At 42.5% G+C, this 14,833-nt stretch overlaps 1 protein-coding gene across 5 annotated transcripts in view; it reads left to right on the forward strand.

Moving 5' to 3' along the window:
• The first annotated feature begins 6,882 nt into the window (after nt 1-6,882).
• NF1 (neurofibromin 1) overlaps nt 6,883-14,833 on the forward strand; it is a 104,798-nt gene continuing 96,847 nt past the window's right edge. For all 5 annotated transcript variants that reach the window (XR_011326020.1, XM_069790868.1, XM_069790871.1 and 2 more), the window contains exon 1: nt 6,883-7,181. Coding sequence is in view for 4 of the 5 variants with exons in the window: in XM_069790868.1 (XP_069646969.1) it covers nt 7,122-7,181 (60 nt within the window). In the remaining variant the exon portion in view is untranslated. The remainder of the gene's footprint in view (nt 7,182-14,833) is intronic.

The following is a 14,833-nucleotide window of genomic DNA, read 5'->3' on the forward strand; positions in this document are numbered from 1 at the left end:
TACCTTACAGTGAAAGAGCCCAGGAGGTTCATGACTGGCTTGCAGCTCTTACTGCATTTTTGTCTCTCCTGGTCTCATTGCAGCATCACTCCAGACCTCCAGCTTGCTTTCTGTGACTAGAATTCCTGCCCTTCCTATGAGATCACCCAGAAAAGAAGCCAGAAAATATCAGTCTACCTGGTCTTCCTGTCCTGTGAAATCTCTCCTGTCCTGTGAAATCTCTCCTCTTTTTGACCCCTGTTGTATGATAAATGAGTAAGGAAACAGAATTTCAGGGAGAGGAAGTGATATAACCTTGAATTATCCTTTGGGGCAATGTGATAATCTAGGCTGAGCTGATTAGTCATCCAGAACAATTAAAATATTGCTTTATAATATTTAAGTAACTTAACCTCTGCAAATGACTGCAATATCTGGGAAAGGCATTGCTTGCTAGGGGAAGAAAAAAGTAGGTACACAAAATGATCTCATTCCTCTGAAGTTTTTAGAACATAAACACATACACTGGGAGTGATTGTGATCAAACAAACTTCAACTAGGATTTGTCAAAGAGCTTGTTTATACCTCTAAGGCAAAATAGCAGACACTAACTTAACATGTCTTTATCCATTTCCAGTGCATGGCATAAGCCTCAGTTTTAGAAAATATTCCATTCCATTAAGTTCCTTTAGACTATCTTAGCTCTTATGACATCTTGATAATTGACTATTTCTTTGTATCAGATCGAGTATCAGGGATTAAACTCCTGGTTTCTTGCATCCAAATGAGATTTCTACTGGAACAGAAGAATTTGCATTCAGAAATTGATTGTGTGAAACAATGTGCTACAATTTTAATTATTCTTTGCTGATTAGACTTTCCGGGCTAAAAGTTCCAGTGGGAACATTTTGTATAGAATCTCTAATTTCTCTAAAGTATAATCCATCATTCTGTGATTACTATTAATCTAGTCAGATCATTTGCTTGTTCTGCTCATATTTAACAGATCCTGTTGCAGTTAGGGAGGAATTGGGAAGCAGAGAATACAAAAGAAAATCCATGGCTAAATCTTTCAGAAAAAGTTTCTTCACATTTTGAAATCTATCCAGCACATGTCAGATAAGTCCATAAGATACATGTCGTGGAAAGAATACAAAACCACCGCTCATTTATCAAACAAAAAGAAATACGGACTATTTTCCTGTCCTCTAGTTACTTGAAACTCCAGGGATTTTAGTGGCCTCTAATGCCCTCTAATGGACAAATCTGTTGGAGCAATATCCTCTCCGAGACCCTGCAAAAGGGGGTGAAACAATCAAGTATCTCAAAGGAGAAAGAGCTGTAGCGCTGCGAGTGAGGCTGCACAGCTTTCCTTGGGAGCCTGCCAGCTCTTAGATTAAAACCCACGTTTAAGGGGTTTGTAGCTTAGAAATATTAAGTCATCTCTTACCAAAAACTTGGCAGATCCTTTCCTTCCTCCCTTCCTTCCTCATTTACTTAAGTTTGTTTGTTTAGCTTCACTTAAGAAGAGTAGGAAAATATTTTTGATGCTGATCCCAGATTTGGCACATTTCCTCCAGAATGATACCCTATCCATCAGGAACTGAAACCAAGCATGCGCCTTACAGAGGAATGCCTCTGTAAGTGATGGTAGGTTTCTGGACCAAAGTTCATAAATAGAAATTAGAAAGTATCACTTAGCATATTTGAGCCACTGCTGGGGTGTTTGACAAATGCTGGTGCAAATGAGAAAGTGGGATGGGAGGAATAAAGGGAGGAAGTTGAAGTATGAAACAGAGACTTCAGTGAGTAGGAGGAAAAAAAAAGATACATTAATAAAGAAATAATTTGAGCTGAAAATACGAAGTAGAGAAAAGCAAAAGGCAAAGACGTGGGAGGGGAAAATCCATATTCTCTGGCAAGAAGCCAAGAGAAAAGTGTCACCTCCAAGAGCCAGTTCAGGCATAATAAAAAAGAGGCCCAGATCTCCTGAATAAATTGTGGGTGATCTCTAGAAATTAACTGAATCTTAAAGGGCAAAACACATCAGAAAGAAAGGAAATACTTAAGGTCTTCTAACTTTAAAGGGAATTTTATTGGAAGTTGTGTGTTAAATGATGCTATCTAACGACATAGGATCAACACCTTTACTCTGGAGCAAAGGACAAAGTGAGTGTGTTGAGAATTAATGTGGATCTTACTACAGATCTGGCCAGGTCATTTTCTCTATGTGCCTCGACTTTCTCATCTGGTTCCCCATCCTCTTACTCAGGCAAAAAGCAGAAGTGCCAGAATACCTCCAAGGAAGTGATTCAAGTGGCATTTTTTGGCTTGACTAGAAACATTGGTGTCTGGAAATTTAATGAGGGCGACTGTTCCCACACAGATAAATTTCCAACTCGTACTTCTAGTGGCTTGGCTCTTCAGGTTTTAGTAGGTCTAAACCTACGCTGAGAGGGAATAGAGGACATAGCAGGGACTTTCCTCTTACATGTGACTCCTACCGCTAGTGCCACTTTGACAGCCACAATGGGAAATTTTTAGTGAGGAAAAACCATTGGCATTCACACTAAAGCCTGACAAGACTTTGTGGATGCCTTAGGCTGTAGTTTCTTATTTTAATTTACATATAAGCTTAAGGAATTGCATTAGGAAGCTCTTGCTAAAATGTCGTAGGAGAAATCCACCAAAATAACCACGAAGCATGAGATTGTCAAGAGCTTCTAAAGAAATGGTACCACAACTCAGAAGTTATCTGGAGCTACAGAACTTGGAATGATTTATGTTCAAATAACATCTAACTAGCAGTTATAAACTGTCATGTGTCTGCCTGTTGGAGGACAAAATCATGTGGGTTTTCATATATCCAACAGACAGGGTCTAGCACAAAAATTAATAGTAGAAACGCTGTGTTTTTTTCTAGGATAGCAGATCACTTCCAGGGTAGTGGGTCTCAGGGCACTTTGACTTGAACCTCGGAAGAAGAAGGAGCAATTAAAAGAAAGTAGAAAGCATTGGTAAAGAATGATCTGGACCAAATACTGGCTGGAATTTTCCAAAGAGTTTTGGGGAAACACTATGAGAATTTCCGACATTGCCATTCAGCTTCTGAAGTTTCCCCCCCATCTAAAATCTGGGAATACTGCAGCAAGTCATGTTTGCTTTTAGGGAACAGATTTGCTTTGGGAAAAACACTAGGAGAAACAGGAAGAAGCACTGTTTGTTTTGTTTAGTAAATTTTGAAGGGAAGAAATAGCCTGTCTTTTTCTACCTAAGTAAGTGAAGTGTTCCCAAGATGCTTCTCCCTTAGCTAATCTTATCACCCCTGATTTCTTTCTGGCTTTTTGAGACATGTTTTTCATAAGCATATCAGTAAGCTGAAGCCCTTTCCTGCCCCCTACATGAATTATTATTGTTTAGATTTTGGCAGAACGTAGAGATCCCTATGAAGATTGTGGTTGTATTGCCTTAAGTGGGTATTACTCCTGCCTGATTGCTATGGGATACTTAGAGGTCAAATACATAAACAGTTGAAAAAGGAGATTTGACAGCTTCGTAGAGGAAGGGCCCAGCAGGAGCAGTTCTGCCTCCAGCAATCCCAGAACGGCTGTCTGCTGGGAATGTGAAAGGTGTGTCAGTGGAGGGAGAGCTCTGCTTGCGCTGCTGTGCTGTATTGGCACTGTCTGTAAGCACAGCAATAGACTTGCCGGGAAAAATGGATAATTGTTCTGAGGCATGCCCTCTTATCTACCATCAGCAAAATGAGCCTACTTAGTTCAAGCCAGTGAGGAAGGTGAGGGTGAGATAAAGCTGGCTGACTTTGCCTGGTGTGTGGAGGAGGGAGCGTTCGTGCTAACCCTCCCAGTGGCAGGTGCTGGTCAAGGACAAGCAGCGATCCCATCTCCGGCCACGACAGCGTTGGCAGAGAGCGTACGTCTGTGGCCTGAGTAAGGCCTCCCTCCTTACAGATTTAGACTGGGTTTAAGGCTGATGTTTCAAACAGGGAGACCCCTTCCAGACAGAGCTGAGCTGGCTGCAGGTGCTGTAATTCCCAGCTGATTGTCACTGTCCCAATGCCAAATGCCACTCTTCCTACTTCTCTGCCAGCCCAAAGGACCATTGGAGGAGTTACTGAATATGAGAAGGGATGAGACCTAGCCCTCAGGGTTTTTTTAATCATAAGTTAATAAACAGTTCTAGGTAAGATCTTTGCTCCACTGAATCCATCGGGTGTTTTGTGTTCGTTTCTACTTTTATACTCTTTGTGACAAAGCCTTTTCTGTCGGTCCAAACAGTTTCTGGGTGTGTAGTGGAGCGAACCCAGACTCTGTGATCTCAGGGAACCTGCGACTCTGTGATCTCCCAGATACCCTGTGCACCTGTATGGGGAAGAAAACCCGCAGCAGCTGGAAGTCTTGGAGGACAGACCCCTAGCCTCATCCTATTTTCCGGAGTTTGAAGTAACCATTTACCTATTCATGGGCAATACTGGGGAGAAGAACAAATGCTTATAAAATGGTGCTGTGATGCAAATTGCTCTTTTGCTGATGTGGTTATTGGCGGAGCATTTCTTTGCGCTGAGACATAGAAATACGATGAGAAAAGGTTCCAGGGACCAGCTTCATTTGCCATCCAACTCAGTTAAGATTTTGATAATTAAGCAAATATATACACGTATCATGTAGGTTTGATTTGGATATGAGTATATATAACCAATACATTAGAAGCCTTTTCTAGAACATAAGACAACATTTAGTTTTAAAGATCTTTTTCAAACATATTAATGCTGACCATTATAATGCACTCTAATGCAAAGGAATCAATAGCCTTTACACCACAGCTAGTTTATTGTACCCAGCAAATGAATAATACAAAATTCAGTGCACTTAACAGCCCAATATTAGGCTTCACAATTTGTATAGATCAGAATGCTTTTTGCATTTCCTGAAAGATAGTACCACAAGTTGTACAGACAGAAACCTACTATTTATTCTTCAACCAATTAATTTTTTTCTTAAATAAAGTATTTGCAATCGATTTTCATCTTTTTATAAAACACCTGCCTCTTCAAATATTTGCTATGAACAAAGTTCCTGAATTTGTTGCTAGAATGCAATGGAGTTGTTCATACTGTAAATCTGAATTACAGGAATTTTATTGTTTGTTATTTACAGGGCAAGTTACCTCAGAAAGTATTTCATATTCCTATTGCTGGTAATAATTAATATGTGCTATGATAATAGCAAGAGTCTCCAAGTCAAAACAAGGCCTCTGCTGAGTGGAGTAACAGAAAGTAAGTCCGTTTTATTCTCCAGTTCTTCACTATGCATTTGACAATTTTAAATCCTATGTTCAAGAGGTCTTACCTCAAGTTGCATCTTTATTTATATTGTCAGAATTTTAACTTAACTCCAGCATGAAAGGACATTATTTTGTGCTTCTGTCTACCCAGAAGGAAAACAAATTAACATTCCCAAGAAGGAAACTGGAAGTGGATGTTTGTTTGTCTTGTTATCTGTGTATCCTACTTTTCTGAGTCACGAAGAGTAAACAATTGGCTGGGTACTGTGTAACTAGGCTGGGGAAGACTTTTTGTGTGCTACATTGCATATTCTTAGTTAACTGCTAGAGTTCTGCAAGTGAAGCCTGGAGATGTAACAGAAGCCTTAAACTGAAATAAGCTAATCTGTAGAAAGAATAACCATTTTCTTTTAATTTAAAAGGTAAAATACTGCTATAAGTTCCAGTCTGTGTATGGTATCAAAATTGTAGATAATCTCTGTCAAGCACAGTGGCTTTGAAACAGCCACTGCAATTTGAATAAAGCAGGCATCTGCCAACTGTCCTGTCCTTCTGCCAAGAGAAGGCGTAAATCATCACGTAAAATCCTTCTGAACTTAGGCCAATGCACGCCTCAAGTTTGGAGAGGCAAAACATTCCCTTATGATCTGTGGTCAAAGGATAGAAATCTGGTTTACAGTGATGTGTTGAATAAATAATTTCAAGGGAAACTTTTAAAAACAACCTTCCGTTTTGCAGAGTAGTGTCCACGATTTCGGTACTTTTTAACTTGGGAGTTTTTTGCCTCTCCCTCTTTCCCTGGCTCTGCAGGGTAGGTGACGGTAAATATTCACACACAGTAGGGCCAGGAGGAAGCAGCCCCTCGCCAGTTTTCCTGCGTGTAGCCTCACGCCCAAACGCCTTTATTCTCTTCGCGAGAGGAGACGAACCACCTCGTCAGGCCCCTTCTGGCTGTACCCGCGGGAGCGCCGCCGGGTCAGGCAGCTCCTTCTGCCAACCCCCCGACTGTGGAATCCGGAGGATCCGCCGTAGGATGCGGCCCCGAGCCTTTCCCCCCACCACCCCAGCCCGTTCCTGTCACCGGCCGTAGGAGCAGCGCTCATCCCTGCCGCTACCAGGGCCGGGGGTACCGGCGAGAGGCTGCCGCTCCGGCGGCGAAGCTGCTCGGTGGCAACCGGGAGCCTAGGCCCAGCCGCCCCTCGCCGGGAGCAGCCGGGACACTCGGGGACCGAAGACGAGACCTGTCGGGTCCCCCCCCCCAGGGCAGAGCACACCAGACCGGGGGACGAAAGGGACGGAACGGGGCAGCCCCAGACCGCACCGGGCTGCCGGCCGCTGCCCCGTCCCTCACGGAGCCCCGCCCCCGGCGGCCGGCGCATGCGCTGCGGCCGCTCCCCGCCTCCTGCTCGTCCCCTCTGCGGCGCAGGCGCAAGCCTGGCGGAGGGGAAGGTAGGCGCAGGCGCAGCGCGGCCCGGCCCGGCCCGGCCCCTCCCCTCCTCTCCCCTCCCCTCCCCGCCCGCGGGGCCGCGCAGGCGCATCGCGTCCCCGCCGGCCGCGCAGGCGCCGCCCGCCGCCACCAGTGTCTCGGCGCTCCCCCTGGCGCGGCGGCCGCGGCGCTGCTGCTGCTGCTGCTCGGGCGGGCGGGCGGGGGCGGCCTGGGCTCCCGCTTCCGGTGTGGTGTCATGGCGGGCCCTGGGCGCTGATGGCTGCGGGGAGCTGAGGGGCCCCGGAGCGCGCCAGGGATACGGAGACCCTCCCGTCCCCTCGCCCGGCGCCTCTCCTGCCGCCCTCCCTGCGGGGATCCGCCCCCCCTCCCTGGCCGGGCAGGCGGGGGGGGGGACATGGCGGCCCACAAGCCGGTGGAGTGGGTGCAGGCCGTGGTGAACCGCTTCGACGAGCAGGTAGCGGGGGCGGCCGAAGGGGAGGGGCGGCGGCGGCGGCGGCGCGGCTGCCGGGACCGGGACCGGCGGGGGCGGTGCGGGGAAGGGAGGGCCGGGGCGGGCCGCTGCCGGGGGTGAGGGGCCTCTGCGGGCCGGGGGCTGGAGGCGCGGGCCGCTGCGGGCGGGGAGGGGGCGAGCGGCGGGGGAGGCCGCCCCGCTCCCCGAGGCGGAGGCGGCGGCGGGTGGGAGCGCTGCCTCCTGCCTTCTCCCCCCCCCCCCCCCGCCGCCGGCTTTCTGGCCGTGCCGGGGGGCCGAGGGACCTGCGTTCCCCCCTCCCCACACACACACCTCCACACCAGCGCCCGGTTCGGCGGCGGGTCCCCGCTCAGCCCCGGCGGGGGGGGGTGCGGCGGCTCGCTGCGCCCATTGTGCTGGGCAGGGTGGCTGGGTGGGGCCGGGTGCTGCTTGCCGGTCTGGTATCCCTTCCAGCCGACCTGATGCTTCCCACCTCTTTCTGGAGGTGTGGGGGGTCACAGTCTGGGTGGTGGAGTGGCCTCCCCTCTGCCAGTCTGGTCGAGATGCGGAGGCGTATCAGTCGGTTCGGTACAGGGAACCCGGGGGGGGTGTGAGATGCCCGGTTCCTCGTCGCTTCTGCTCCCCCACCTCTTCCAAAAGTGTGCTGGCTTTTCGTAGACATTCCTGTGAAATTTGCTTCCTCGCTTAACGTGCTCTCGTTCATCAGGAAAGAGGCAAAGCCTCAAGAATGAGTCTGAGGAAGACTAGGTGAAACTGCTCAGGCAGTTCCACCTTGTTCCCCGTAGCATAACGGTGGATGTCAGCGTGAAATTTCATCCGCATCGCTGGGAGCACAGCTGTATGGGATGAAGAGGGTTTTTTAGCCAGTGTTGTTATAGTGGTAGACGTTTACTTCTCTTTACAAAAGTCAGTGGTAGTAGTTTGGAGAGGGATTTTCTGAATGGAAGGAAGAGGGATTTGTTGGCCTTAGACTTTGTATTCCTCTGATCCACCTGCAGAAACTGCTTACTGGGATTAGGTGGCGTGACTTTCTCAGTGGGGCTAAGCTTAGTGCTTAGACTCTGCATTTTTACTCCCAGGATGCTTTCTTGACGTGCAAGTGTGAGCTCAGTTTAGGCTGAATGATCAGTTTCTGTGTTTTCTGTTTCAATTTGCTATACTGTGAGTACATCCTTTGTGTCGCACAGCTCTGTGAGACCCTGTTCAGTGTAACATCTATCAAAAATGTTAAGCTGGTTCTATAGATAAAATTTCATTCACCTGCCTTACAATCGTATGTCCCTCTCAGTGATGCTTGGCTTTTAACAACCCACAGGAAGATTTTGACCTGGTTGAATAAAAATAAGCTGTTGCTTTTTACGTTTATATTAAAGCTGCTGTAAATGAAGTTTATCTGAAAAAAAAGAAAATATCAAACTTTGTCTTTTGACATTAAAATGATGCAGATTTTTCCAATACGTTTTAGACATATTTGCATAGTTAACTTATTCCCCCCCCTTATCTTGAGTCATAGATCATTTTTTCCGTAAGCTTAAAAAGCATGGTACTGATTATGCTCCCAATAATGCAAGAAAATGTTTCTTTGTGTACTGGTGTTAAAAGGCCCTAGGCTTTGTCGTTTGCTTTGTTATGTATATTGTGGAATTGGGCTTGCCAACATCTGTTAGGAGTTAAGAACTTCAGCTTTTTAAACAGAATTATTTTTCTATACATTTTATGGGATAATTACAGATAGGTGTATGGGAGGAATCCTCTCTTGATAGGAAGCTGTTCTGATTTTTGAGATGCTAAAATATTGGAGCTGCAGGGATAATATACATCAAATATAGTATTGACTGTTGTAGTCATAGTGTAGCTTGCGCGATAGGTGCTATTTACAAAATTTTGATTAGTTTATTGCATATTTTTGTTTAACCAGTGCAATTTTATTTTTTTTAAAATACTGTATCATCAAGTGAATGAAGCAGTGAAGCAAGGATGAGACATTAATCTCTACTTTTTTGTGAGAAGTTTTCTCTCATATTAATTTCAACTCGGGGTTCTTAATTTTGTTTGTTTGCTTTTAAGACATCGCTTCCTCTGCCTTGCCTAGCCTGACAGTGATCTTCATGGTGGAAAGGTCGCTGTTCTTAACAGAATACCCAAATGCCAGGTTATTGTGACACCATCACTACTACTAAATGCGTTGTCAATCAATGGTGGTATTTATGTGCTTCTTGTAACTCCTCACCTTTGTGTCATTATTGAGTAGTCATGGTTATTAAGTTATCTACTTGTTATATTTTAGACTGCTCATTTGAGCATCAAGTCCATACTTCATGAAAATATACTGAATATATGCACATTATTTTAGCTGTGATAATGCATTTTTGAGTTTTTGCATACTATGCCTGCCCTTCTAAATGCAGGACCTCTCGATTCAGCACTGAGGGAGCCACTACTTATTAAATCATCAGTATGTTTGAATAAAGAGGGGGAGCTCATGTTTGTTGTGGGTTGTTTAGGTTTGGGGGTTTTTTTGTGTTTTTTTTCCTGAGTGGGGGAAGACAAAATTTTTCAAGGTTTCTTTCTTCCTTTACAAAGCAGGAAAATGTAACCATCTTTCACCAGAATTTATAGATGTAGACAGGCTTTTCATTCATTTGCTAAGTGCTTGTATTCATTTTAAGACAGATGAAACAACAAACTGAGAGAATGCTAATCTGTATTGAAAACAAGAAAAATCAGTGCAAACCAGTCTGTTCTTGTCTGCTCTTGTTTATTGTTATAAATGCTGCTTAAACCAAAATCTGCTTTTGTGTGTACAATTCTGTGGGCCTGAAATGACTGGCAAGCATAGTTTTATGAATTAACCAATGACTGGCTCACTGAATAAATTTTTCAAATATACTGCCAGTCTTGCCCAGCTGCGCTCGCTTCTGAGACTACAACTGCTGCAATGCACTCTTCTTTGAGCTACCCTTGAAGACTGTGTGAAGGTTTCAGCTGGTGCAGAAAGAAGCCGTTGATGGTACATGTGAGGCTCGATCACATTTCTTATATAGCACATATGAAATCTCTTGACTGATTTTGTATGTAGTACTAGTTACTGTATTTTTCAAAACTTTCAGTGATCAGGATAGAATTAGGCTGCAGTAGCACAAAGAGGCTAGGCTATGTTTTACTAAAATTCTCTGTGATTTCAGACATAATCAGGTCTTTGTAAAATAAAATTATCTCTTTTTTTCCTATGGAAATGTTCACTTACAATTTTATGTACTGTATTTTTATAGTATTTTTAAATGTGTTACAAGCTGAAATCATGGGAAGGCTGATACAGCAGTGAAATAGTTCTAAGCATAGTCTCACTGCCTAAGCCATTTAAATCTAGACTGTTTTAAAACTATCAGATATAAAAAAAGGTATTAATCCTGTATAAACTTGTGGTGACTTAAGTTATTATGATATGCTTTTAAAGAAAGAAGCCCTTTATTACGTGGATTATGGGTTAGGCTTCCCATTTGTAGTTTATGAGTTGTGATTGCTTTCAGTTAAGAAAGCTTTTATAAAAACTGAAAGCCAGTAGGAATGTTTCATTCTTACTTTCATTAAAAGGCATTAAATTAAAGCAAATATTCCCTCCTCCTGTTGATTCTCTTTGCAGCATTTGAAATCTATACAGCATCAGAGACCTGAAAAAACGCTGGCTGCAAGTACCAGCTTTGTGTTTTTCATTGCGGCTTGTTAAGAAATCACTAGTAGTAATAAGATGTATTTTAAAGTATTTCACGTGAGTTCTGCTGACTCTGCTCCCCAAGTGAAATTGTATCTTTTGCTGTAAGGTAAGGCTGGTCTATGCAGAAGATGGAACTTTTTTCTGTAACTACTGAATTTCCACAGGAGCTAAGAACCGAGACAGACTATAACACTCCTCTTAAGCAGAAAGTGTGCTATTTCATCTTTCTTTAACATAAACCTGAAGCAGCTTCGATCTTATTTTTCTAAAAAAAAAAAAAAGTGCATGTAATGTATTTCAAAATGAAGTGCTATACTGCACTCAGATGGTGTCCTAAAGAATAGATAAGGGAAGGGCCCACATGCAACAGATGTTACCCGAGTTCATTAATGAGCTGCTGAAAAGCATTGAGATGATTTGATGATCCTTCCCTATTTAACACAGCAATTTGTGTTAATGTATGGGTAAATACATGTTTGTTCACAGTATCAACTTTTAGTGAACCTTTTGAAATTAATATTTTTTTTTTGAGCAACCTATATATAATATTTTCAGAGTTCCATGTTCTTCTGAAGGCTTAGTTGTGAGGTTCTTTTACTAAATAATGCCTCTTTAGAAGGTGATGCAGTGCATGTTTATAGTTGGGAGGAAGATGCCTGTCGACTTTGAGAGAGATTTGTATCTGGTTCTGACAGTACTGGTGCTGAGGAAGGTGTGATGCTGTCCATATTTTCTGTCACCAGTACATCTGTGTGTGACAGTCTACTGAAGAATTTCCAAAAAATAATTTGAAAGGGAAAAGCTAGGTAGATTTCTATGCTGTTAAGGATTGCACTAGGTATTTTTTTCTAGATGTTATGTTAACAAACATAACTTTCTTCTGAATCAGAATCAAAGGCAAGGCACAAGGCTCAGATGCATTCAGACATCTCAAGCTGCTTACTGAAAATGATGAGCCCATTACAGAGAAGCAGAGAATTTGCTTCACTGAGGTGGATCCCCTGGGATGGTCTCTCACCTTCCCTGCTCCAAAGGTGATCTAGACCTCAGTGTTTTCCATGAGGCAGAGGTAGTGGAGGCAGCGAGACTCTGCAGTCTGCCACCACCATGAAGCTGAAACTTGAAAGTGCTGAATTGTCGAGTACCTGTGCATGGTTGGGTGGTGACTGCTGTCTGTATTAAGAGGTTTGTCAGGATGGTGATTTCAACAGCTGTCATTCTGAATCTGGTGGCAGACTAGGTTTATCTGTCAGATTTTGGATTCTTAATGTTCTGCAAAGTTGTATCTTGCACAAAAAAGTTGAAATAGTGACTTTGTTTGAAGTGATAAAGCACTTACACTTGCTTCCTAACTTGTGAAAATAAGAACATTAAATAGTCTTTTACTAAATAGAGATGATTACACTTTGTGTTCATTAATTGCAGGTGATAAAGAAAAATCCATAGCTTAATGTTAGCCTTTCTCAAGAGACTGAGTGGAATATCTCACAGATGTTCAAATAGTTGTGGTGTTAGTTTCAAATCAATGTCCATGTACATTTAGCAAAAGATTGTACCTTATTGCATCAGACTAGAGGATACCTGAAACAGGTGCTAATCTCTTCTACAGACATGGAAAACACCCGTTTTTCTTAATAACTAACATCTATGATCAAAGAAGGATTCCTTAACTGAACATTTTTGGATAAAAGTACATCAGTCTCTAAACTGAGGCCACTTCCAAAGATATGACAGTCTTCCATGCTATCAGATATTACAATGCTTTTCACTTTTCAAACAGCTTTGCAATTCTGTAGTAGCACTTACTTTGAAGTTTCAAAGCCAGTTTTTATAATTTGACCGTAAAGATTTTGTTAAGAATGCATGGTAAATCTTTTTTCTTTTTTCCTCTGGAATAGCCAAGTACTTGCCTTTTTTTTCTTCTTCTTCTTCTTCTTCTTTTTTTTTTTTTAATTTTAAATTGGCAAAGTTATTGTCTCATAAGTCTGAAGAGACTGAAATGCTTTTATCTCTAGAAACAGATAGTGATTAGGCATAGGAAAACCGTTGCATTTTCTCTCTTCAGCAGGATTACAGACCTCCTGGATATCACTGTAGACAGAAAATTGACCAGACGACTTGTGGCTGCCAGACACCATTGTAGAATGGTTAATAACGTAGGCCATATTAATGCTTAGGGGCAGTAAGTTTTCAGATGCCAAACTTGTCTGTTGAAAAAGCTTTTGAAGTGCTGTTTTAGTATTATTTTCTGAGATGCTAGCAGCTGACCATATGCTGTGATTCCGTGTATCTGTGAGTTGGTCTAGTCACATTTTTTTCTTCAATGGTATTATTTTTTTAATAATATTTGTGATTAGTGATTTAATTTACTGTTTTCATGAAGATGGAAGAATTTAATTTTACTTTGGCAAGTTGAGAGAGGAATTTGCATCTTTTGGGTAGTAAATACTGATTTAGAAAAATAAATATCTTTTAGTAGCCACTAATTCAGCTGGATTAGTTTTAACCTGTTTTCTTGAGGGTGTGTGGTTCAGATCTCTATTTTTAAGGTTTATTTATCTGTTATTGTATGCCTTTTGGAAATGTAGAGAAAATAATAATCTCATATGATCTATGTTGCTTTTTCTCCTACTAATAGTGCTTTGTTATCACTTTGCATTTAGTAAACCTTGTGAGAATGTTCAGTTTCAGTATTGTATCAGTAGCAGATTTGGGAGAAGCTATAGATAGGTCAGCAGGGCTTCTTAAATTGAAGTCAGAAATCCATTTCTAGAAGCAAAGTTTGGCTTAAACTGTTTATGTGGTCGAAAGATGTGTTTTAACAACTGGGGAGCTTGCATGGTTGGTGTAAGCTGGTAAATACTTTGATGTTTCGTCTTACAGATTTGCTTTTCTAGTTGTTTCAGCGATACCTGATACATAAGATGACGTGTATCCTGAATTCAGGATATGCTGGGTCTTGTACTGCATTATTGCAACTGTCAGGCTCAGCTACTTAATGGCTTTTCTTTGTCTTTTTGCAGTAATGTTCTTTTCTAATTGATCTTAAAAGATTTAAAATTTGATAGTTGGGAAGATTCCAGATTTCATCTACCTATTTTGTCTTTGTCCGCTGCATAAAATAAGGCAAATTATAGACCAAAATGCCATTGTTCCCTGTCCTCTGTAGCTTATTTGACACCTTAATGAGATGTAGTCGAACTGGATTAGAGAGAGAGAGGGTATATGGCAGCATGCCTCAGTGTGGGTTGTACGTGCACCAATGTATTTATAAGGTTTTTGACTATTGCTTCCTATTTCAGCGGTGAAAATAGCTGAGTTAGAGTAGTGGACTATCCCTTTGCGAAACTGGGATGAGTTCAAAATGGTGCATGTGTTCATAGTTTGAAGCTCCAGTTATATTTAAGCTTTGTGCTTTAATTTCTGTTTCTAATTCAAATAAAAGCTATACAGGAAACTATTTGTGTCAGTCTTTCTTTTTTCTAAAATAAAATCAAAGGCAATGAAAGTAAAATTTCAAGTCCCCCCCCCCCCTTTTTTTTTCTTGTAATGTTTAGATTGATGGATATTTGTATAGAAGTTAAATAGTTTCTATTTTGTCACTCGGCACTGGCACTGCATTCTGTTAGGGGACATATGATGCTCCAGCATGTTAGAGTGCACAAAGGAAATAGCTGAAAAATAAAAAAACCCAAACAACAGTGCTAATATTTCCTTTTTATATAGTTTCCTATTTTAAATGGTAGTATAAAAAGCAGTTTTATTTCTAGGTGACCTTGTTGCAGTGGCTGTTGTGGCAGGAAGCTCCAAAAGTGTATAATACGATGTTTCTATAGCATGGAAGCATACAGAACTAGATCTATGACACAATTTTTGAGAGGCACTTCTGAAGTGTTTTATCACTCAGTGGTATTGAGCTTTT

This window comes from Haliaeetus albicilla, chromosome 9, assembly GCF_947461875.1.
Source record: "Haliaeetus albicilla chromosome 9, bHalAlb1.1, whole genome shotgun sequence".
Lineage (NCBI taxonomy): Eukaryota > Metazoa > Chordata > Aves > Accipitriformes > Accipitridae > Haliaeetus > Haliaeetus albicilla.